The sequence below is a fragment of the Scyliorhinus torazame genome, chromosome 13 (assembly GCF_047496885.1).
Source record: "Scyliorhinus torazame isolate Kashiwa2021f chromosome 13, sScyTor2.1, whole genome shotgun sequence".
NCBI classification, from domain to species: Eukaryota; Metazoa; Chordata; class Chondrichthyes; order Carcharhiniformes; family Scyliorhinidae; genus Scyliorhinus; species Scyliorhinus torazame.
Genome location: NC_092719.1, coordinates 5,978,567 through 6,004,410, shown reverse-complemented (window position 1 = coordinate 6,004,410; position 25,844 = coordinate 5,978,567). Strand labels below are relative to the sequence as shown.

Here is a 25,844-nt window from a genome sequence, read left to right as displayed (position 1 = left end):
GCTGCCTCACAGCGCCAGGGACTCCGGTTCGATTCTGGCCTTAGGTGACTGTCTGTGTGGACTTTGCACTTTCTCCCCGTGCCAGCGTGGGTTTCCTCCGGCTGCTCCGGTTTTCCTCCCACTAGTCCAACGATGTGTGGGTTGGATGGATTATCCATGTTAAATTACCCCTTAGTGTCCGCAGATGTACAGGTTAGGTGGGGTTACGGGGATAGGGGAGGGGAGTGGGCCCAGGTAGAGCGTTCTTTCAGAGGGTCGGTGTCTTTCTGCAGGGATTCCGTGGTTCTAACAACTTGTCCTCCTTTTCATTCCAGTCTCATTTTGCTGACCAAACATTTATGTTAATTGGATGTGGATAGAGAAGGCTGCCTTTGTGAAAGAAACCACATGCACAAAAAGCCATGAATAAATGAGAGATGTGAGCTGCAGAACTGATATTGACTGGAGGAGAGACAAAGCAGATCCTGTTTAGCTCTGACTCTGCCCCATAGCTCACCACCATGTCCAGTGGCGCTGGCTAATGTCTGCCACTTTGTGGTGGGGTGGGGAGGCAAATTTCCAATCAACGGCTTCAGTAATACCCCTGAAAACGCGTGGTGTTCCTCCCGCTCCTGCTCCACAAATTGTTCCCCATCCCTCAGAACCTTCGATCCATCCAGAAATAAACACGGCTTCAGAGAAATACGCAATTTATTTTTCTGTTTTCATTTTGTGAGCTGATTTGGAAAAATCCCATAGAATTATTACAGTGGTGAAGGAGGCCATTCGGCCCATCGAGTCTGCACCGACCCTCCGCAGGAGCATCCTACCTCGGCCCACTCCCCTGCCCCATCTCTGTAACCCCACCTAACCTACATATCTTTGGACACTATGGGGCAATTGATCATGGCCAATCTACCTAACCTGCACATCTTTAGACTGTGGGAGGAAACCGGAGCACCCGGAGGAAACCCACACACACACGGGGAGAATGTGCAGACTCCACATAGACAGTGACCCGGGGCTGGAATTGAACTCGGGTCCCTGGCGCTGTGAGACAGCCGTGCTAACCACTGTGCCATCATGCAATAATCCTTTCGAATTCAGCAGTTACATTATGTGGAAAGTTGGAGACGACACGTGAAACTGCACTTTCTGACATCATGAACAAGTGGCTGTGGTCAGGCGTATAATCAACATCACTTTGTTGTCTGTTCAGTTGTCCTGTGGTATGAAATGCTGAGCAGTGCAGATCTTAAACTCCGGAGTGGCCAAAAAAAAAAACATTTCCCAGAAAAGCTCGAAAGGCGATTGCATCAGTCGTGTCCCATCTGTATTCAAAAATTCCCTCATTACCCAGTGAGTTTGTGTGATTCAAGTTCGAAGCAGCTCTTTAGCTATCAGTTCAAGAGAGACTGGCACCATCACTCACCCTGCTTTAACATCAAATGTCTGCAAAAACATTGTACACTTTTAACATTTTGCCCAACATGTATTAGTTTCTAATTGAATGTTGATAATAACACTGGGTGCAATTGGATAACTGGCAAAACTGGGACAGCCTGGGCGGGATTCTATCATCCCGCGGCAGAGTGTCCACGCCATCGTAACACTGTCCCAGGACTAATTCTGGCCCCTACAGGGGGCCAGCACGGCGCTGGAGCGGTTCACACCGCTGCCGATCCCGGCGCGGACTGTGTACCATGGGATCCGCGCATGCGCAGTGGCCTCCTTCAACACGCCGGCCCCGACGCAGGGCTACAGGGGCCGGCGTGTAGGAAAGGAGGCCCCACAGCCAGAGAGGCTGGCCGCCGATCGGAGGACCCCGATAGCGGGCCAGGCCACATCGGAGGCCCCCCCGGGGTCGGACCGCCCCCCCCCCCCGCCCCCCCCTTCAACGCTGAGGTCCCGCCGGCTCAGAGCAGGTTAGAATGGCGCCGGTGGAACTCGTTTTTTTTTTTACGGCCCATGTGCGGGCGGGGGGGGGCATAAAATAGCCCGCGACCGTGCCGCGCCGCGCCAACCATGCCGACATCGGGGCGACGTGGCCTGGTCGCGGGGATTCTCCGGCCCGGCCCAGGGCTGAGAGAATCCCGCCCCCTGTATCTCTGCCTTTGTTAACTCTAGTCTTGACTAATCCAATGCACCCATGGAGCTCTCACCATTTTCAACTCTCCGGAAACTCAGGCCACCTGAAACTCTCCGGCCCGTGCCCTAATTCACACAAGGTCCCGTTCATCTCGCATCCCTGTGCTGTAGAATGGCTCCCATTTAAGCAACACCTTAATTTTAAAATTCCCATCTTGTTTTCAAATCCCTCCATGGCCTCACCCTTCCCTGGCCCTCTCCTCCAGCCCCACAACAGACTCGATGGGCAGAATGGCCTCCTTCTGCACTATAAATTCTGTGAAATTCTATAAAGTTTATAAACACTCCCGAGATCTCTGCGCTCCTCCAATTCAGGCCCCTTGAGCCCCCTCACGTTTAATCGCTCCATCGGCAGCCGTGCCTTCAGTTGCTTCAACCCTGAAGCTCTGGAATCCCCTCCATTAACCTCCTCACCTCTGCCGCTCTCCTTAAAACCTACCTCTGAGCCCAAAATGCCTTGGGGCCATTTACTACATTATCAAGGCTCTACCTAAACGTATGTTGTTAATATTGCATCAATGGTAATGGGAGATTTAACCCTTAAACTGCTCCTGTGAGCTGGAATCGATTCCAGTGGTTGAAGGTTGATCAGCGAGAGGCAGGCTGAGAGAAACTCTTCTCCAGGGCCAGGCTGCACTCTTTACCACCTGCATCAATGACCCGGGTGAAGGGACAGATGTACGGTGCTACAAATCGCCGACGGCACCATGATAGGCCGGAAATCATTCGGCAAGAGGAGGTAAAGAGCCACAAAGGGAGTGGGCTAATATTTGGCTGATGAAGGGTAACGTGGGGAAATGTGAGCTTGTCCACTTTGGCAGCAAGAATAGAAAAAACAATTATAGATCATAGAATTTACAGTGCAGAAGGAGGCCATTCGGCCCATTGAGTCTGCACCGGCCCTTACAAAGAGCACCCTATTCAAGCCCACGTATCAAGCCCGTAACCCAGTAACCCCCACTTACCCTTTTGATTTTTTTTGGACACTAAGGGCAATTTAGCATGGCCAATCCACCTAACTTGCACATCTTTGGACTGTGGGTGGAAACCGGAGCACCCGGAGGAAACCCACGCACACACGGGGAGAACGTGCAGACTCCGCACAGTCACCCAAGCCGGGAATCGAACCTGGGACCCTGGGGCTGTGAAGCAACTGTGCTAACCACTGTGCTACCGTGCTGCCGAGGTATCTGGGTGTCCTGGTACATGAATCAGAGAAAGTTACTATGCAGGAACAGTAAGTGGTCAGGAAGGCAATTGGAATATTGGAATTTATTGCAAGGGAAATGGAATATAGAAGCGCAGAGGTTTTACTGCAGCTTTGCAGGGTCATGGTGAGAGCACATCTGGAATATTGTTGTACAGTTTTGTTCTCAATATTAGAGAAAGGATAGAATTGCTTTAGAAGCAGCTCAGAGAAGGTTCACTCGACTAATTCCCTTGATGAAGGACTTACCCGATCGAGAAAGGTTGAACTGGTGGTTCCATTAACCACTGGAATTTAGAAAAAATGAGAGGTGATCGTACTGAAACGTCTAAAGATCCTGAGGGGATTTGACTAGGTGGATACCGAGAGGACGCTTTCTCTTGTGGGGGAGACTGGAACTAGGGAACACACTGGAGCAGAGGGACAAAGTTTAAAAATAAGAGGCAAAGGTGAGGAGAATTTGTTTTCTCCCCGAGGGTGGTTGGTCTGTAGAATTGTCTTCGCCAGAAAGCACCGGGTGGGATACCGTGGGGCACTGAATATATTCAAGGCTGAGTTCGATATATTTTTGATAAACACAAGAGTCACGGGTGATTGAGGGACAGGAAGGAAGGTGGCATGGAGAACACCGCCAGCTCTTCCATAATCTTGTCGAATGGCAGAGCAGGCTCGAGGGGCCGAATGGCCCACTCCGGCTCCTAAATCCTACGTTCCTTTGAGGAACGGTAGGAGGAGGCTCAAGTGGAGCACATGCAGACATGGACTGTGTAACTCTAGCTTTACCTCTCCCTTGGGCGTGATTTTCTGCTCATCCAGTTTAAAGGAGGTGCCTATCCTGCGGCGGACAGTGGGTGGTTGCTCCCCGGGATCCAAAGGATATTCTTTCGGCAACTTTCCTGTGAGCTCCTGCAAACAAAATAAAAAGACACAGAGATATAGAAGGATAATGGATAGAATTACACCACACGGCAATGCACTGTGTCTCTCCTGGCTGGAAAAGAGCTATCTAGTCTAACCCCCCCGGGGCCCTCCCTTCCAGCTTTAAGTCTGTAGATTACCCCAGATTTTAGGGACCAGTGTGAGTGTTAATTGTTCACGGCTGAGAGTTGGGATTTGGGGCACAAGTTTCTGATCGTCCTCGACATGCTACAAAACTTTATTAACGCATGAATGGTGTCACCGTGAAGAGTTTGGGGGAACATGGTTCCAGCAGGACATGGCCAAGCTCACTGCCCTGCTGACTGCATTTACTGCTATTCGCTTCAGATGGAGAAGGCAATTGGGTTCAGTTAATGAGCCAACTGATTTTTATTTTGCCTGTCTTCGAGGGCACATCCATGCCTTTTCACTGTTCCTGTACATCTCCACTTCAGAATAGTTCCTAGACGGGAACAGGAGCTCGAGGGCCCCAAAGCCCAGCTTACCGCCTCTCTCAGGCACAGCTTCCTCAACTCCTCCAATCTCACTCGAAGCGTCTCCTCCAGAGCGTCCTGGCGAGATTTCAGGGCAGCCAACATGTCTTTCTTGGCAGACTGAGAGCTGTCTGATTCCTGGGACCCTGTAAACAAACCAATTATTTACGAAAGGCAACCAACAGTGGACACGTCAAGAGGAATAAAACATTTTTAAAATTAATTAATATAATGGAACACTTTCTTTAACATAAAGAAATGTAAGAAAGTGAGAGGTATTACATTTATGTATGATTATTTCTTGTATTAATTATGTAATGAAATGAAAGAGCGAAGGATTCAAGATTTTGAAATATGTCACAGGATGCTACATCTAAAAGTGTTTTAGGCCACATTCATTCTGTCAGACAAATGCACAGTGAATGTTTTCCATTTTATGAGAGTTCCTTTCATGGTCTTCCTCTGTCGGGATTTGGTTTGATAGGCACTGGGCTGTGTCCAATATCTTGCCCAAAGTGCCGGGTCTTCATTGGAGCATCAGTGGAGAATTGATTATTGAGACATCATGTTCACATGAACCCTGTTCTCATAAAGAGATTCACCTGAGGAAGGAGCTGCGCTCCGAAAGCTAGTGATTTGAAACAAACCTGTTGGACTTTAACCTGATGTTGTAAGACTTCTTACTGTGCTCACCCCAGTCCAATGCCGGCATCTCCACATCATGGCTCATAAAGAGATTGTACCCAATTGTTTTTTTCCAATTAAGGGGCAATTTAGCGTGGCCAACCCACCTACCCTGCACATCTTTGGGTTTGTGGGGGTGAGACCCACGCAGATACGGGGAGAATGTGCAAACTCCACACGGACTGTGACCCAGGGCTAGGCTTCGAACCCGGGTCCTCAGCGCTGTAGGCAGCAATGCTAACCACTGTGCCACCGTGCTGCCCCATAAAGAGATTGTAGGGTGGAGGGGTGAGGGTCACTTATTGGCAATCATTTAAAAAAAAAAAATTTAGAGTCCCAATTATTTTTTTGTCCAATTAAGGGGCAAGTTAGCGTGGCCAATCCACCTCGCCTGCACATCTTTTTGGGTTGTGGGGGTGAAACCCACGCAGACATGGGGCGAGTGTGCAGACTCCACACGGACAGTGACCCAGGGCCGGGATTCGAACCCGGGTCTTCAGCGCCGTAGGCAGCAGTGCTAACCATTGTGCCGCCCTTCTTATTAGCAATCATGACTAAGGAATTCTGGCTGATTTCCTCTTCCCACCTCAACCACTCCTTTCCCCATCCTGTTTAATCTGTGGGCACCAAAGCCAATTGTCGAAGAGGAAACAGGAGCAGGAGGGTATTCGGGCCTTCAAACCTGTTCCACCATTCAATAAGATCAAGACTGGTCTACTGCCTCACTCCACCTTCCCACACAATCCCAATATCCCCTAATTCCCTTAGAATCTAAACATCTATCTTGAATTTTCTCAATGAATGAGCAACCGCCGCTCTGTGGGATAGAGAATCCCAAAGGTTCACAACCCTCTGACTGAAGGAATCTCTCCACCACTCAGTCCTAAATGGTTGGTGCCTGATTCTAAAATAGTTCTGGCTCTCCAGTCCAGGGAAACAGCCTCTCAACATCCACTCGGCCGACCCCCCACACAATTTATATGTTTCAGTGATATCACCTCTCGTTCTTCTAAACATCAGAAAGATGGACTCATGATACTCAATCTCCTCGCATGGATAGACGTCTCATTATAGCAATCAATCTAGTGAATCTTTGTTGCGTTCCCTCCAGAGTAAGCCTATCCTTCCTTAGACAAGGAGATTGAGACTGAACGTACTACTCCAGGTATGGGGCGCGATTCTCCAATCACCGATGCTGATTTTGTAATCGCTGATCAGGCGGAGAATCCCTTTTTGTGCGCCTCACTCCATTGGGAGGGCCTCAGGACGTTACCTGAAGCCCCTCCCCCGATGCTCCGCTCCCGATGGACCGAGTTCCCGACCGCGCGATTGAGTCATGGTCTCAGCAGTCGGGAACCCGGTGTGGCAGCTGCGGACTGTGTCCAGCACCACCACAGTCGGGCGGGAGCTGTGCTGCTGGGAGGACTGGTGGGGGGTGGCCAGGGGGCAGCGAGGAGGTGTCCATGGGGGTACTATCTGGCAGATCGGGTGTGCGCACAGCTGGCACCATGCTGATCTTTGAATCTTTGAATCTGTCTATATATATGTTTCTGGAACATACCTCTTCATTCACCTGAGGAAGGAGCTGCGCTCCGAAAGCTAGTGACATCGAAACAAACCTGTTGGACTTTAACCTGGTGTTGTAAGACTTCTTACAGTTCCAGGAGTCAGTGTTTGAACTGGCTGCACAGTCCTGGGATCTTGCTGCTCTATATGATTTAACTCCACACCAAAGCAGTATCTGAACCGACTGATGTGTGATAGAGGAGCCGTAGATTTGAACTTGCACAGAATGACTTGACACCAAACACAAGTATTTGCTTTCATGGACCATGTGGGCTTGAAGCTGAAGGCACAGATCCCTTGTACTTGTTAAATTCAGATTTAAACCCCGCTGGGGTAGAGTTTCCACGAGGGCATGCTGACAATATCAGTGCAATCATGGGGAAATTGGCCTGACTACAGCATTAGATCAGGGGGTGTAATTCAATGTAGCTGAAATACTCTGAAACACGACCAGGTCCCGCCCACAAAACTGGCCACATCCTCAGGGCACAATTGCCAGTCAGTGTTGCTATGTGAAGGCTCTTCAAACTACATTCATTTTCTGAGGTGGTTCATGCACGAGTCAGCATTTTCAAAGGCCCCTCCTATCAAAAAATACTTAACAAAGGAAGAAACTGACCACAACGCTGCTAACTGACCCGGTATAGTTATAAGTCATTTTCAATAATTTTAGGTAAAGTTACTAAAAGGTGCCAAACAGGACAGACAAGCTGTTAAAAGTGATTATTTCTGCTCCTAAATGAATCTTCTGCTGTGAAAACGTCACAAATACATAAGCGGCATGGTAGCACAGTGGTTAGCACTGCTGCCTCACAGCGCCAGGGTCCCAGGTTCGATTCCCGGCTTGGGTCACTGTCTGTGCGGAGTCTGCACGTTTTCCCCGTGTCTGCGTGGGTTTCCTCCGGGTGCTCCGGTTTCCTCCCACAAGTCCCGAAAGACGTGCTGTTAGGTGAATTGGACATTCTGAATTCTCCCTCAGCGTACCCGAACAGGTGCCGGAGTGTGGCGACTAGGGGCTTTTCACAGTAACTTCATTGCAATGTTAATGTAAGCCTATTTGTGCCAATAATAAAGATTATTATTCAAAAAAGGAATGTTGTTCTGGAACCATTATATCCCACGGGTGCCTGATTGCTTCATGGAATGTTTTCCTTTCCTGATTTTTCAAATAAATTTCAGTGGAGACCTTGAAATGTAACACAGCCAGTGCAATTTCGGCACAATTTCCTGATTTCTTGCTCCTAGCGGGAACTCTACTTCTGGATTAGTGAAGCTATGTGTCATTCAGATGGCCATGTCATGTTAGTTTCCCCCATTTCCTGTTGTTGCAAAACACAGCAAAAAGCAGAGGTTTGCAGCTGCCCCAGGTGCAAGGATGTTAGGACTGGAAGGAAACAATGAGCTTACTGAGGGAACAATGGCAATCGCACGCTGGCCATGTACTGCTCAAGCAATGTTAAAGGAATGCATGATGGGGTGCCTGGTTCAAAGGCTAATCTACTAAACTAACAGTTTCTAATCCCCCTCCCCAACCTCCCCATCCACGATTCAACAAACCTTTCTTACAGGCCTTCTTACACGCTAAATGAAAGAAATGAAAGAATCAATTTGAAACTTTTGAAAACGTGGAACAGTGCACCGTTCAAAGCAGCACTAAAGTACAAAAAGAAACTTTGAACAGGACAAGAATCTTACAACAGTGTCAATACGCGGGCTCGCCGAATCAGGCTGGAAATTAACCATGAAATGAAAGTGGCTGCTTTCGACAGCAATTGTAACAGCTGTGAAGTGAACACTGTGAAACTGCATGCCACTCGATCCAGTGCGTGTGGAATGAAGGTTCTGATGGGGTTTTGCAATGAATGGGAGGTGGAGCCCTGACTAAAATAGAAACCAGAGCGATCAATGCTCCGTCCCAAACACGCTGAAACCGTCAGCTTTCATATCCAGGGTAGTGGGTGCCTGGAACTCGCTGCCGGAGGAGGTGGTGGCAAGCAGGGACGATAGTGACGTTTAAGGGGCATCTTGACAAATAGGATGGGAACAGAGGGATACGGACCCCGGAAGTGTAGAAGATTTTAGTTTAGACGGGCAGCATGGTCAGCGCAGGCTTGGAGGGCCGAAGGGCCTGTTCCTGTGCTGTACTTTTCTTTGTTCATTCTTTGTTCTATGCATTAATTCCTGCTGGCTTTAGCCAAGAGGATTGCCCCCTCCCGCCATAGCCGTATTTTATCAATCTTTTTTATGGAGAGCCTCTCCGCCATTGCGAAAACGGTGAAAGAGGTGCGGTCCTGGAAGCCCCACTCCCCCTGGACACAGCACCTACTATTTATGCTGGGGTGGGAATGTGGTCGGGATTCGGGGATGCTCATTTCGCAGCGGCCCACGGAAATCAGCAGCTCCTTCCATTAGTCTGATTTTGGTGTGAGAGGTATCTGAAGCCCAGCGAAGCAGATCAGAGTAGGAAGGAGCAGGTCGGAAATTTGTGGTTCGTTTGGGTAGCCAGGGTATTCTTTAGGAGAGATGAGTTACCCCTCTGGATATGGTCCCAGGACAGCTTTGGTGTGCTTTGAGGGGTCAAGGTGCCCTTTGGGAATTTTTAAATAAGGCAGGAATTTGTGTAAAAAGTGTACTAACTCATTGGAGCTGTCAAAAACAACTATCAAAAGTTTCAAGAGGAACTGTCAAGAGAATCAGTCAAAAATGTCAAGATTAAAAAGACAGCTGTCAAGGCATTTAAAATTCTTGCCCTTTAAAAAATTGCTTGAAGTATTAAAAAATAATTGCTTGCTATTTCTATCTGTTGGTTGATTACTGTTGGATGATTGATTTCACAATGGTCCATTATCACAGTAGGTTGCCTGCCATTTCAGTTTGCTTGACAGCTCCAAGTGGTTATCGACTCTATGATTGTTTTTATAAGGGATTATGTAATTGAATTAAATGTTTGTTGTTATAAGGGAATATGTAGTTGAAGGAATTTAAATGTTGCAAATTAGTTTTTATGAATGAGAGTGAATGAAGACACTTCAAACTTTATTTAATCTCAACATGGGTCTTGAACTCTGTCCATAGTGGATACGGGGTGAGTTGGCATATTAGATTCTAGGGCAAAGAGTGGTGGGTTGGGGGCATTACCCTGGCATAGAGGTTATAAAAGGCCATGGGGGTTGGGAGCACAGTTGGCATGGAGGGTATAAGGGACACGGTGGCATGGATTAGCATGGATGGGGCATGGGGAGCATTTGGGGGGATGGTTACGGAGTGGGAGTGGTGACGTTGTTCTGAGTTATTTTAAAACTCCCGATACCGTGGCTGAGCTCAGAGGCAGGCCTTCCGTCCAGCTCCGCTCTGCATTGGGCATCCTCTTCACTCGTTCTGGGGTCACCAGGCCCGACTCGCAGGGAAGGCCGCCATCCCGGAACAAATATCTAACCTTGCGGGCCACTTTCTCCCAGGTTTACAGCTCCGAGAAATGTCCCGACCACCAGACCCTGGAGTGAAAATCGAGGGCTGGGTCTCCAAACATCTATTTAGAAATTTATATTCACTTGAGCGAGTGTGACAATGTTGAACTTTCTAGAGACTTTTCACTTTGTGAAGCTCAATGTCCAGTCTTCTAATCTGATGAACATTCTTCTGAGCTTTACTGTGTCAGCTGTGGCTCAGGTGGTGGCACTCTCGTTCCTGGATCACCAGGTTCTGGGTTCAAAACCCCTACGACAAAAGTCAAGGTTGGCGTTCCTGTGCAGCCCTGAGGGAGTGCTGCACTGCTGGAGGTGCCAGCTTCCGGGTGGCCCGCATCAGCTTGTTTGGACGGGTGTGAAAGGTCTCATGGTTCTACTTGGCAGTTATCATTTGGACTTGGCTTGGTGAACATCAGCCAACCTCACAAAAAACAGATTGGCTGCTCGTTATCACGTTGCTGTTTGTGGAACTTCACTGAGAGCAAATTGGTTCTATGCTTCCGACATTGCAACAGTGACTACACTTCAAAAAAGTCCTTCCCTGACCACAAAGACGTACGGTGGTTGTAAAAAGCGCAATTTAAATGCGAGTCTTGCATCCCCTCTGCAAACAATCAGATGTAAGGACATCCCCAAATTTACAACCTATCCTTCAGCATAAGTTTATAATGGAATGTAATAATTACAAAAACAGACAATGATAAACTCAACAACTTATTCTGTTATAGTTAACAGAGAGGAAAGAAACACAATGGTGTTAAAGGTCTGACCAAGTTAATGAATGAAAAGGACACATGTTACTATTCTCAAACCTGTCAGCAGTGAGGCTTAAGGAATGCATGAGTGCAATGAGCACTGTAAAACTGCATTACAATTGTTTGGCCAATTCCATTCTCTGTTCTAACAGGTTAACACAGCAAATCAAACATCTGTATAAAACATCTGTAACACATGGTCACAGCTTGCCTAAAAACAGTATCTGTGTACTATCCTTTTCCGGCCACTATGTTCATGGGCGCGATTTAACAGCCTCGTCCCGCCCGACTTGGCGTTGTGACGAGGCCACTGAATCTCGCCAGAGGCATCTCGCGGGATGTGCGGCACTCGAAAAGCCTCGCCAGATTTAAGGGAGTCTCGCGAGTCATCGCGACCTGGATCTCGCCCAGATCAGCATATTTAAACGAGCCATTAGGCTGATTCAAATGTATGTTCGCCGGATTCTCCCGTCGTCCGGGACCTAACGGTTGCGCCTGGGGTCCCTCGCCAGACAAAATGGCGCCCCAATCCGCAAGGAGCTTTCCTGAAGCTCGCCAGCAAGAAATTACTCCAAATGCGGCCTTGCCGGAGAGAAACTCCCCAAGGCCAAAAGAAAACGGCAAAGGTGCCTTTGAATAACGAGATGTTCCTCGGCATTGCAGTCGCAGTGAAACACCCCGCTAAATGCACCCAAAAACGGACACTTGTTTTCTGGTTCAATCATGTTATTTGAATGTTTTTTCCCCCACAGTTCCAGTGTTCGGCCTACAATCCAGCTTTAATCTCCACTTTCACAGATTTTGCTTCCGGAAGGTCCACTGAGGGTCAATCTCAATTCAAATTGAAAGAGGCAAAAACCCTCCTTGGGAAATGTCACAAAACAGACCAATGGGAGAGAAGAGAATGACTTGCATTTCTACACCACCTTTTTAGGACCACAGGATATCGCAAAGCGCTGTCTTGCTAATGAACTACTCTTGAATACAGTCGCGGTCAACTGAAACACAGCAGCCAATTTGCGCACAGAACGTTTCCACAACCAGCAAAGCCCGAGTGACCCATCTGTTTTGGTGACGTTGATTGATAAATACTGGCCAAGGCACATGCGGAGAATTCCCTTGCTCATCTTTGAAATAATGCCTCGGGGCTGTTAACGCCCACTTAACAGGGCAGGTGGGGCATCAGTGGAACATTCTATCTGAAAGTTCAGTCGCCCCTCAATAGTGCCCTGGAGCAGGGGCAGCACGGTGGCGCAGTGGTTAGCACTGCTGCCTCACAGCGTCGAGGTCCCAGGTTCGATCCCGGCTCTGGGTCACTGTCCGTGTGGAGTTTGCACATTCTCCCCGTGTCTGCGTGGGTTTCGCCCCCACAACCCAAAATGTGCAAGGTAGGTGGATTGGCCACGCTAAATTGCCCCTTAATTGGAAAAAATTAATTGGGCACTCTAAACTTTAAAAAGAAATAGTGCCCTGGCACGTCAGCCTAGAACATAGAACATACAGTGCAGAAGGAGGCCATTCGGCCCATCGAGTCTGCACCGACCCACTTAAGTCCTCACTTCCTCCCTATCCCCGTAACCGAATAACCCCATCTAACCTCTTTGGTCACTAAGGGCAATTTTATCACGGCCAATCCACCTAACCTGCACGTCTTTGGACTGTGGGAGGAAACCGGAGCACCCGGAGGAAACCCACGCAGACACGGGGAGAACGTGCAGACTCCGCACAGACAGTGACGCAAGCCGGGAATCGAACCTGGGACCCTGGCGCTGTGCAGCCACAGTGCTAACCACTGTGCTACCGTGATTTACCTTGATTTTGGTGTCAAGTCCGACAGTGGTAATTGAACCCACAACCTTCCGGCTTCAGGCAAAATACAAGCGTTACTGTAAAGGGGAACAAATCAGATCAAAGATAGCAATTTTTATTGCAACATTCCTTTCCATTCAGCTATAATTTGATGCATGAGTTACAGAAGGCCCTTGAGAGAAGGTAACTGCTCCTCCGGAAACAACTCCTGCCCTGCACAAACACTGACAGTCAAGTCATCGACTGAAGGAAGCGAGTTCAGGTAACCCGAGCAAATAAATAAGGCGTGAACTTATGACCTTCCCGTTTGCAGACAAGGACTCACTCAACTGTCTGGCATACCTGGCTCCCGGTTATGTTAGATTAGCTGGTAATGAAAAACAGATTGTTAAAAATAACAGCTCGCGCTATCTGCGATTTATATGAGCCTATCAAGACGCAGATGTAGTTGTGACAACCCACAGACTAAAACAAATATCGGTAATTCTACCGCATACAATTCTGAAAATCTATTGAGGAGATCTATTAACGGCTGCCAGCACTTAGGCGTTACTCCGGAGTCAAACACCCGAGATTATTTCTCATAATATTCGGTTGTGCATAAAGGATAAAAAGAAAGCCTCTGGCTGTTAGACTAAAATTCACAAATTTTGTGGGGGAAGATATGTTAAATGAGGATAACGTTGGTGGTCAAGCATTGACCAGTGCAGTGGGACCCATCATGCGTCAGTATATTATAGAATATTATCTAGAATATTTTTGTACAATATTATAATATAATCTTATAGAAACATATAAAATTATGAAGGGAATAGATAGGATAGATGCGGGCAGGTTGTTTCCACTGGCGGGTGAAAGCAGAACTAGGGGGCATGGCCTGTAAATAAGGGGAAGTAGATTTAGGACTGAGTTTAGGAGGAACTTCTTCACCCAAATGGTTGTGAATCTATGGAATTCCTTGCCCAGTGAAGCAGTTGAGGCTCCTTCATTAAATGTTTTTAAGATAAAGATAGATAGTTTTTTGAAGAATAAAGGGATTAAGGGTTATGGTGTTCGGGTCGGAAAGTGGAGCTGAGTCCACAAAAGATCAGCCATGATCTCATTGAATGGCGGAGCAGGCTCGAGGGGCCAGATGGCCTACTCCTGCTCCTAGTTCTTATTCACAGGTTCAAGGTGAAGGTAAAGGGATCTTGTAAGATATTTTATTCTCAGGTTAGAAGCAACAATATAATTGTTCGTTATGGTTTACAACTACAGGGGTTGGGTTTCTTGGTTTTCCAATACGGTGACTGGTACATCTCTGCTTTTGAAAGAGGACACACATGGCCCCCACCCCACTTTGGACCCTCAGGCCAGTTTTATGCTGCTAACCAAGTGTGGCACAGTCTAAATAAGAGACCGCAGTTTCCTTCAAACCACCTTGAGGAGCCCCGTGAGAATCCTAAAATATGTGGAAAATAGAATGGCGTGTCTGCTGAGCATCAATGCTCTTTTTACTCCTTCCAATCTTGGTAATTTCTAAACTATAATTATTTTTAAAAAATCCCCCGAAACGTTAATGAGATCTCTACAAACGCATGCACAAAGTTATGGGCGGGATGTTCCATCCGTTCACGCTGGTGGGATTTCATGGTCCCACAGACAGGACACCGCCCTCACGGGTTTCGAGGCGCCCGTTCAACAGGAGACCCCGTCGCGAACGGCGGGACCAGAAGGTTCCGCGGCTGCCCACTGCCAAGTCGCCCTCCGCCCCTGCAGAAGACGCCACAGAGGGAGAGGCAAACCCCGCCCTATGTTCCTCCTACTTGTTGACCTTGCAACAGAAAAAACAAAAATAATCGGAGGTATTCCGTGCCAAAATGGAGGAATTGAACAACTCCCTGTGGACTGCACATTGTGTACATGGGCTTTAGGCAGCTCAGCAAGGCTGCCCTCTGAATTACCCCCACAGGCCACCCAACTGTCAGAGCTCGCGGAGCAAGCCGTGCTTCTAAAACACTGACTGCTCTGTCCAGCGTATCCACTGCCCCATGTCTGCTCTGATCTGCGTGTGCTACTGCACCCGGGGCCGCTCAGCGCTACTGTGTTCAGCCACAAACTCGACATCCAGAACCATCAGCTTGAAAACAAATACAATTTCTTTTTTAAAAAAATCATTCCCCCCCCCCTCCCTTTTAATATTCCAGCTCCTGATCTTTATCACTCAATGACCAGGATACTCCTGCATCGAAACAAAAATGTTTTAACAATGTTCTGGCACTGAAAGCACATCTCATTCTGCTCCCCAAAGGCAGACACATATGGTTACTCCGGGCACATGGGATCTCCACACTCACAGGCAGGCCATTGTCTGTCTGAGCTAGGTTCTGATGATTCATTCTGCGTACGAGATGCTTTTGCTTCCCCGAGACCTTTGTTCCATTGAAAACGGGATTTGGTCATGCGTGTCTCCTTGTCAGGTTAGTCCAAATTTACTGAGCTGTCACACGATTAAAATTCCTAAACACATTGGAATGTGAAGCTGATAAATGCTGACAGTCTCGAAGGAGACCAATTGGCCTATGTTGTCTGCGTTGGCCCTTTGGTGGAGCCCAACTCATCCCACTCTTTCCCCACAGTCCTGCAGGTTTCCCCTCAAGTATTTATCCAATTTCCTTTTGAAAGTTACGACTGAATCTCCCTCCACCCCCCTTTCAGGCAGCGCTCCAGATCATGACAACCCGCTGCCTATGGTCCTTTTGTCAATCACCATTAACCTCTCTCCCCGATCACTGAATCTCCTGCAACTAAAACTCTCTATTTACTGAATTAAAACCGTTCATGGTTTTGGATATCGCTATCCAACCTCCCACTTAAGGGTCTCAATTGGTCGTGGGGCAGGAAGGCAGTCCGCGAGTCTTCCCATTGGGGCAGAAACAGGAAGGTTGGCAAGGTCCCTACCCGCCGCGCCAGCACCAAAGCCACCTTGGCGGGGGAAGGCACTCAATTCCGCCCGTTAGCTCCACAATATTTCCAGCGCTTTCTGTTTTTATTTGAGTCCACATTGGTGCTGGTCCCCTATACAAACAGGAAGCCTTATTCCATGTTCGTTCCCTGCGCACAGCTGCCTTTATCCTCTCTCCATCAACCACCGATCTAAATGTCAACCAGCTCTCGACTTCAGTCGCTAATTCCAGTTGTGTGTCTGCAATCTCGAAAACAGTTCCATCAGCTCGTCTGTTTTCAAACTCTGAATTATAAGGTGTGAAAAGCAGAGCACAAGTGAAGCAGTATCAGCTGTTCAGGGGCCTGCCCCCGATTCACAAAGCTACCTGTAATTCCCTTCAAATAGAATACACCACCTGTCACGGTGTCTGCAAAAACAAGGCCGAGGGCCAACGGGTAACAAAGGAGATTTAAAAATACAAACAGTAATGCTTGGATCTGAAAATGATCAGCAGGATTGGGTAAAAGGAGAGAGTTATGGGATTCAGGGAGTCTGCAGTGGACAATATGCAGCATCCCTGGGGAAACTGCCTTCAGGGAAGTGACGTTATCACCCCGCCCAGGTGTGACCTACATGGGACTCAGTTCCACATTCCGTGATTCATTTTAATTCCCTCTGAACCACCTCAATTGTAAAACAATTGATTCAAGAAGGCTTCTGGGGACAGCTACAAGGTGGACAAACCCTCAAACAAAATGCAAAACAACATTTTGCAGAGAAGTTCAAGGCAAACCTACACGCACCAGTGAATGGCATGGCACCTGGATAGGCTTTGCCGTGTTTTAATGCACAACTTATGTATTTCAGAAGTATTTATTTTCAAAATGGCATAGAGGGAGTCCATTCGACCCACTGGGTCCATGCTGGCTCTCTGGAAAGCAGTCCAGTCAATCACCCGCTCTTTCCACTAGTCTTAATAGTCCAGTCCCCATAATTGCGTGTTCAACTTACTTTTGAAATCATTGATCATCTTCACTTCCACCAACGTTGTGGGAGTTTCAGCTCACTGTGTAAAAAAGTGCACCCTCACATCCATCCTGCATCTCTTGCCCAAAACCTTAAAGCTGTGTCCCCTATTCCTTGTACCATCGACTAAAAGGAATATTATTTTATTTTTCTCCCTTATCGCAGCCTGCCATAACCTTGTACACTCCTCTCATATCTCTGCTCAATCTCCTTTACATAGAACATACAGTGCAGAAGGAGGCCATTCGGCCCATCGAGTCTGCACCGACCCACTTAAGCCCTCACTTCCACCCTATCCCCGTAACCCAATAACCCCTCCTAACTTTTTTTGGACACTAAGGGCAATTTAACATGGCCTATCCACCTAACCTGCACGTCTTTGGACTGTGGGAAGAAACCGGAGCACCCGGAGGAAACCCACGCAGACACGGGGAGAACGTGCAGACTCCGCACAGACAGTGACCCAGCGGGGAATCGAACCTGGGACCCTGGCGCTGTGAAGCCACAGTGCTAGCCACTTGTGCTACCGTTCTGCCCTCTGCAGGGACCATCACATCTTCCCTAAACTGTGGTGGCCACAACTGATCGCAATACTCTAGTTGTGGCCTCACCAGAGCTTTGTAACGTTTCCGCATAACTCCCCTGCTTTTGTAATCAATAACTTTACCGATGAAGCCCAAAGTGCTATCAGCTTTGCCAACCACTCTCTCAATATCTCCTGCCGCCTACAAAGATCAATGCAAGTGAACCCCAGGTCTCTCCGTCCCTGGAACTCTTTAGAACTGTGCCATTAAGTCTGTGTTGCTTCTTCCTATCCTTTCTGCCAGAATGCACACTTTGCACTTTTCTGTGTTAAATTCTCTCTGCCATTTACCTGCCCATTCTGCTAGCCTAACCATGTGTTGTTGCGATCGATTGGTATCATCCTCGCAGTCTGCCATACCCCCAAGTTTGGTAACATTGGCAGGCTTTGACATTTTACTCTGTATTCCAACTCCCAGTAAGGATAAATCAGGAAATAACATTTCACACATTCTTATGTTCCCTAACACCAGATTTATCTCAACGGACTGTAATTATTTCACCATCAAGATTAGAACAAAATGCATTGGGGCAAACACCAATTTACAAGAGGTTGTAATTTCATTGGGGTCAGTTTTAATTTTGGATGATGAGCCTCTCGGCATCAGGTGCCTCCAACTTCCACAGAAGAATTGTAATTAGATCTAAGGCCAAGTTTTTGGAAAATAATGAAAAGCAAGTACATAAGGTAATCATAATCCACTTTAAAAAGGTTCTGTGGGAGAAACAGGTTGCTCGCTGCAGTGGGGATGATTTAGTCTGCGTGACTCTCAAATCAGTCATGGAAGAAATGGTATTCGACAGCTGAAATCAAATGAGCAGATGGGGGTAGTCATCAAGCATTGCATAGCACCCTGCTGTAGGCTCATCACAGCACAGAACAATCTTGTTTGTTAGTCTGAACTGTCATGTGAGAGTACCTTTAAGAAATGGGTGTTTATAAATGGATGTGTATCTAAATATCTGTAGTGAGAGTACCTTTAAGAAATGGGTGTTTACTACTGCAGAGATGTCCGAGAGTGGGTGGAGCTGGGCTGTCTGTCAGCTTTTTACTTTTGTTTTAGGCTGTTTGCTGCAGGGTGTGTTTTAGTTTCGTTTTCAGTGTTGGAGCTGAAGCCAGACAGAGCGGGTGTACAGTTGATCTCTCTGCCATGAAAAGACTATCTCTTGATCATTTGGTGAATTCAGAATTAAAAATGTTCTCAGTAGTGAATGTAAACCTAATGTGCTTCTGTTAAAAGGTGTTTCTTTTGTCTTCTGGATGTTGTTTGGGAAGTTATTAAGGATTACTTAGTGTTGTATTCTTTGGGGGTTGTATTTGAATTGATGGTTGCTAAAGTGTTCACTGTATGTTTTAAAACGGTTAACTTGAGTTCATAGAATAAACATTGTTTTAATTTAAAATTACTGTAAAGCTCTGTTTGCACCACACCTGTAGAGTGGGCCGTGTGCTCCCCATACCACAATCTATTAAAAGTTGTGGGTCAGGTGAACTCCATGATACACTTTGGGGTTCTCTAAACCCTGGCCCATAACAGAACTACTTCAGTGGTGTGGGCAGCATATTAGAAACTGTCATAACAGATCCTAGATGTACTTTGCTATTTTAATTAATCTTCCAAATCACTCTCCCTGTCCTATACAATTAGTTTCTGAGTTCCATGTTCCTATTGCATTGCAGACTGGTAACTTTGAGAAAAGAATGTTTGCTTGAAACTTTTTTGAAGTTGGCCTTGTGTTGGCTGCACTGACATTGCACAAAGTCCAATTACTGTGTTCATCCCTGAAGTCCGTCTCCTGAAGCTTACTTAATTTAATGTCTAAGAGATTGGTGACTTCCAAGTTTACCCCCAAACTTTTGTGTCGATGAAAGGTAAAAACCATGTAACGCTAGGGCAGTGGTCAGACATTTGTCAGATACAGGTTTTGACATTATTTGATCTTTGGTTGTATAACATGGAATTAATTTGTTTGGGTCATGATAACTCAAAGATGGAAAATTATAGGCCAATTAGCCTAACCTCGGTTGTTGGCAAGATTCTAGAATCCATCGTTAAGGATGAGATTTCTAAATTCTTGGACGTGCAGGGTCGGATTAGGACAAGTCAGCATGGATTTAGTAAGGGGAGGTCGTGCCTGACAAACCTGTTAGAGTTCTTTGAAGAGATAACAAATAGGTTAGACCAAGGAGAGCCAATGGATGTTATCTATCTTGACTTCCATCTTGACCAAAGGCCTTTGATAAGGTGCCTCACGGGAGACTGCTGAGTAAAATAAGGGCCCATGGTATTCGAGGCAAGGTACTAACATGGATTGATGATTGACTGTCAGGCAGAAGGCAGAGAGTTGGGATAAAAGGTTCTTTTTCGGAATGGCAACCGGTGACGAGTGGTGTCCCGCAGGGTTCAGTGTTGGAGCCACAGCTGTTCTCTTTATATATTAACAATCTAGATGATGGGACTGGGGGCATTCTGGCTAAGTTTGCCGATGATACAAAGATAGGTGGAGGGACAGGTAGTATGGAGGAGGTGGGGAGGCTGCAGAAAGATTTAAACAGTTTTGGAGAGTGGTCCAAGAAATGGCTGATGAAATTCAACGTGGGCAAGTGGTCTTGCACTTTGGAAAAAAGAATAGAGGCATGGACCATTTTCTAAACGGTGACAAAATTCAAAATGCTGAAGTGCAAAGGGACTTGGGAGTCCTAGTCCAGGATTCTCTAAAGGTAAACTTGCAGGTTGAGTCCGTAATTAAGAAAGCAAATGCAATGTTGTCATTTATCTCAAGAGGCTTGGAATATAAAAGCAGGGATATACTTCTAAAGCTTTACAAAGCACTAGTTAGGCCCCATTTAGAATACTGTGAGCAATTCTGGGCCCCACACCTCAGGAGGACATACTGGCACTGGAGCGGGTCCAGCGGAGATTCACACGGATGATCCCAGGAATGGTAGGCCTAACATACGATGAGCGTCTGAGGATCCTGGGATTATATACATTGGAGTTTAGGAGGTTGAGGGGAGATCGAATAGAAACTTACAAGATAATGAATGGCTTAGATAGGGTGGATGTAGGGAAGTTGTTTCCATTAGCAGGGGAGACTAGGACCCGGGGGAACAGCCTTAGAATAAAAGGGAGTCACTTTAGAACAGAGATGAGGAGAAATTTCTTCAGCCAGAGAGTAGTGGGTCTGTGGAATTCATTGCCACAGAGGGCGGTGGAGGCCGGGACGTTGAGTGTCTTTAAGACAGAAGTTGATAAATTCTTGATTTCTCGAGGAATTAAGGGCTATGGAGAGAGAGTGGATAAATGGAGTTGAAATCAGCCATGATTGAACGGTGGAGTGGACTCGATGGGCCGAATGGCCTTACTTCCGCTCCTATGACTTATGGTCTTATAACATGTTTCAAAGAGCTATAAAATTTGGTACATAATTGGCGGTTTCGTTTTCTCCTGCAGACTGGTCTTTCTGCCATTATCATAGAATCCCTACAGTGCAAAAGGAGGCCATTCAGCCCATCGAGTCTGCACCGACCCTCTGAAAGAGCGCCCTACCTAAGCCGACTCACCCACCTGATCTTTGGACACTACAGGCAATTTTGGTATGAACAATCCATCTAACCCGCACATCTTTGGACTGTGGGAGGAACCTGGAGCACCCGGAGGAAACCCACGCAGACACGGGGAGAACGTGCAGACTCCGCACAGACAGTGACCCAAGCCAGGAATCGAACCTGGGACCCAAGAGCTGTGAAGCCACTGAGCTAACCACTGTGCTACCGTGCCCCCCACCTGTAAAGCTGTTGATTCCCTTTACATTGGTATTCTTGCATTTGCCCTGATGAGTGCAAGATGAAAAGCTTCGACAAAATGTATTTTTCTCTGGCAAATGACCAAATGACAATTCTTCACTTCATGCTCATCTTCCACCTTTAAACATCTTTCAGCAATACTTTACATGAGGAGCTCTACACAACCGTTGCATCAAATTACACCGTGGCGGCATTTTCCAGCCCCAATGTGCATCGGCATGGACAGGGCACCAAAATCTGGAGAGCCTTGACCATTAACGGCTCTGCAGGTTTTCCCATCCCGCCCGCAACAATGGCCACTTATGTCAGGGCTGGAAAATCCCGTCCAAAGTCCACAGCACAGAAACAGGCCATTCAGCCCTACTGGTCTCTGCCAGAGTTTCTGCTCCACATGAACCTCATGAGCTTCCAGATGTGGCTCAGGTACCAGTTCAAACCTTCCAGCAAAAATGACAACCGTAAAAATTAATGAGCACCAGGTACATGGGTAGAACGTCCCTGAAGTCTTCACCGACAAATATTCATTGAATAAATGACTTTCAATCTGTCTTTCTCGCCTCGCCTTCAACAGAACTGATCATTAATCAACAATTGGTCTCCTTTTTCTCCCGGAGAAAGCACGGCTGAGTCTTCACTTAGTCCCGTTTCCTGCACTGAGGAACGCCGCTCGCCGAAACCCCTTAGTGCAGCCGGAGATCGAGACGCCATTTTTAACCAACATCCCGATCTCTCGGGCACCAGACTCCAACCCCGGACACTCCCCCCCACCTCACCAAGCCCGAACTTACTGCAAGGGGATCCCCGGGTGTGTGTCCCCCCCCCTCCACCGGCACGGGGTACCCCCGGCCCGATCACGCTGTGCAAAAATTCCAGCCCGGCACCCAAGGCAGTGCCCCTGCCAGCTGGCAGTGCCACCTGGGCACCTTCAAAGTGCCAGGTGGCGGTGCCAGAGTACCCAGATGGCACCAAAGAGCTGGGGGACCCGCATGAGTGCCGTCCCGCCTGATCCCCGTTCGTGGAGACCCCGTACTGACCAACAACGCTCACCCGAGGTCTCCGAGGCGAACATTTGGTCTCCTACAAGGTTCGAACACACAAAACAATTTAGTAAAGATTTTCTTTCAATGAATATCCATTGCCAGTGTGTAGTGTTGAAAAGAAGCTGGTCAGAGTGATGTACAGGATTGAGAATGGCTGCAGACCGCTCAGCTAATGTCAGAGAGGTCTACCGCACAGAAAAAGCTCTTCGGCTCATCGCGTCCGTGCTGACCAAAAACCTCCCCTTAAGTATTCTAATCTCATTTTCCAGCACTTGGCCTTGTCTGCCCTGGGATCGCAAGTGCGGATCTCAATACTTCTCAAATGTTCTGAGGGTCTGTGTCTCCACCACCCTGTCAGGAAGTGAGTTCCAGACTCCCGCCCCCCCCCTCTGGGTGAAAAGGTTCCCCTCACACCCCCTCGAAACATAAGAACTAGGAGCAGGAGTCGGCCATCTGGCCCCTCGAGCCTGCTACACCATTCAATGAGATCATGGCTGATCTTTTGTGGACTCAGCTCCACTTTCCGGCCCAGACACCATAACCCTTAATCCCTTTATTCTTCAAAAAACTATCTATCTTTATCTTAAAAACATTTAACGAAGGAGCCTCAACTGCTTCACTGGGCAAGGAATTCCATAGATTCACAACCCTTTGGGTGAAGAAGTTCCTCCTAAACTCAGTCCTAAATCTACTTCCCATCATTTTGAGGCTAGTTCTCCTGCCCTGACCGTAAATCTATGAAGAAAACAACTTTACTTTTAAAAGTTCAGTGCGACACTCTATCTCTACACTGTCTTCACACCGAGGAATATTGACGCATTTGGTCACTCAGCAGGTAGCAGTGAAAATAGCAGCATCGATATCGCCATTATAGAGAGTTTAAGCCCAGTGCAATGCAGAGAATCTATCATTCTTCCACTGTTTCAGCTCAATTTCACATTTCCACTCATTTTAGCCAGCTCGCTTTCCTAAGCTAAACAATGAGAAATAAAAATTTTTTTTTTTTTTACTGTGATTTAGCAAGAATTCTAAGGAAAGCGCACCAAACGGTGAGGCCTGAAACATGATTCTAACCTTGCATCAATGCTGGAAGAAGCATTTTATCCTTTCTTGGGTAAGGGGCAATGAAATGGACTCTCAACAAAGGCAGTTCAGGCTGATTACTTTTGACAGATATCCAGCTGGAAATGGAGCTGGTCGTTAATAGGGGTACGTACAGACTGAAGAAAAAAAAATTCAATTCCTATAGCGTCTTTCATGACCACCAGATATTTAAAGCACTTTATAGCCAATGAAGTACTTTTGAAGTTTAGTCAGTGTTGCAATGTAGGCAATGTGGCAGCCAATTTGCGCACAGCAAGGTCCCACATGCATCATGGATTATCATAGAATTTACAGTGCAGGAGGAAGCCATTCGGCCCATCGAGTCTGCACCGGCTCTTGGAAAGAGCACCCTATCCAAGGTCAACACCTCCACCCTATCCCAGTAACCCCACCCAACACTAAGGGCAATTTTGGACACTAAGGGCAATTTATCACGGCCAATCCACCTAACCTGCACATCTTTGGACTGTGGGTCGCAGAAAGTTGGTTTTCAGGTGCAACAGGTGATTAAGAAGGCAAATGGAATTTTGTCCTTCATTGTTAGAGGGATGGTGTTAAGACTAGGGAGGTTATGCTGCTATTGTATACGGTGTTAGTGAGGCCACACCTGGAGTATTGTGTTCAGTTTTGGTCTCCTTACTTGAGAAAGGACGTACTGGCACTGGAGGGTGTGCAGAGGAGATTCACTAGGTTAATCCCAGAGCTGAAGGGGTTGGATTACGAGGAGAGGTTGAGTAGACTGGGACTGTACTCGTTGGAATTTAGAAGGATGAGGGGGGATCTTATAGAAACATATAAGATTATGAAGGGAATAGACAGGATAGATGCGGGCAGGTTGTTTCCACTGGCGGGTGAAAGCAGAACTCGGCACAGCCTCAAAATAAGGGAAAGTAGATTTAGGACTGAGTTTAGGAGAAACTTCTTCACCCAAAGGGTTGTGAATCTATGGAATTCCTTGTCCAGTGAAGCAGTAGAGGCTCCTTCATTAAATGTTTTTAAGATAAAGATAGATAGTTTTTTGAAGAATAAAGGGATTAAGGGTTATGGTGTTCGGGCCGGAAAGTGGAGCTGAGTCCACAAAAGATCAGCCATGATCTCATTGAATGGTGGAGCAGGCTCGAGGGGCCAGATGGCCGACTCCTGCTCCTAGTTCTTATGTTCTTATGAGTTGGTGCAAATTCTAAGTCACTTGCAAGTGTCTAAAATCTGTGCAAGGCTACACCAGTTTCATTGGCGTATGAAGTTGTCGCAAGCATCGAGTTGTAAAGTTCCTCCTGAGCGGGTTTGAAGATTTGCCGCCACGTCTCTCGTACAGCAGCTTGCTTATCAAATTAATTTGCTCTCATCAGAATACACGGATGCATCGGGTGTCCTTTTCCTGCCTTTGTGAAGGAATGTGAGGGAAGTCAGCTGCTTCTCGGCTGCCGGGGTTCCCCGAGTACGGCTACATAGAAATCGGAAACTGGGTAACACGGACACTGCCAGAGGAATTCAAGTTACAGGTCTGGAGTTTCCACCCACATTCTCTCACACTCCTCCCTCCTCATGTCACCGGGGTGCAAGATCACTGGGCAGCTCCGGAGAAAATGGCTAAAATTGTTTACCTTATGTACTTTTTCGCCAGGGTTTCTATCTGTTGATCTTCCATGGAAGTAAGGTGAGAGATGGAAAAGAAATGCACGAGAGTCTACCTGCTGTTGCTGCCTGCAATGTATAGGTGTCTAATTTCAGAAGGAACTACTACTCCGCACACACAAATATCTGAGGCGATTATTTCTTCTGATTGGTGTGTACCTCTCTCTCTCTCCGCTGATTCTTACAGGGTGGGAGGTTTGTGATTGGGATTCGGAGGAGGAACTGGTTCACAGGATTGATTCCAGAGATGAGGGGCTTGATTTATGAAGAGAGAATGAGGGGAGATCAAATTGAGGTATATAAAGTGATGAAAAGTTATGGATCAAGTAGGCGTGGAGCGGATGTATCCTCTTGTGGGGCATTCTAGAACGAGGGGTCATAGTGCCAGGATAAAAGATAGAAAATGGAACACAGATTTGAGGAGAAACTGCTTCTCCCAAAGGGCTGTGAATCTGTGGAATTCGCTACCCCAGAGTGCGGTGCATGCTTGGACAGTGAGTAAATTTAAGGAGGAGTTAGACAGATCCTTAATTAGTAATGGGTTGAAGGGTTATGGAGAATGGGCAGGACGGTGGAGTTGAGGCCAGGATGGGATCAGCCATGATCACATTGAACGGTGGAGCGGACTCGAGAGGCTGAATTGCCGACTCCTGCTCCTAGTTGCTGATGTTCTATGAAATAACCATTCTGTCTGAT

General features: G+C 47.2%; 1 protein-coding gene across 14 annotated transcripts in view; it reads right to left on the bottom strand.

The window, feature by feature from the left end:
• The window catches only part of frmd4a (FERM domain containing 4A), a 796,670-nt gene that overhangs the window by 54,227 nt on the left and 716,599 nt on the right, over positions 1 to 25,844 (bottom strand). For all 14 annotated transcript variants that reach the window (XM_072470969.1, XM_072470973.1, XM_072470968.1 and 11 more), the window contains 2 exons: positions 4,759 to 4,892; positions 4,118 to 4,240 (listed from right to left, as the gene is read on the bottom strand). In XM_072470969.1, coding sequence (XP_072327070.1) covers positions 4,118 to 4,240; positions 4,759 to 4,892 — 257 coding nt within the window. The remainder of the gene's footprint in view (positions 1 to 4,117; positions 4,241 to 4,758; positions 4,893 to 25,844) is intronic.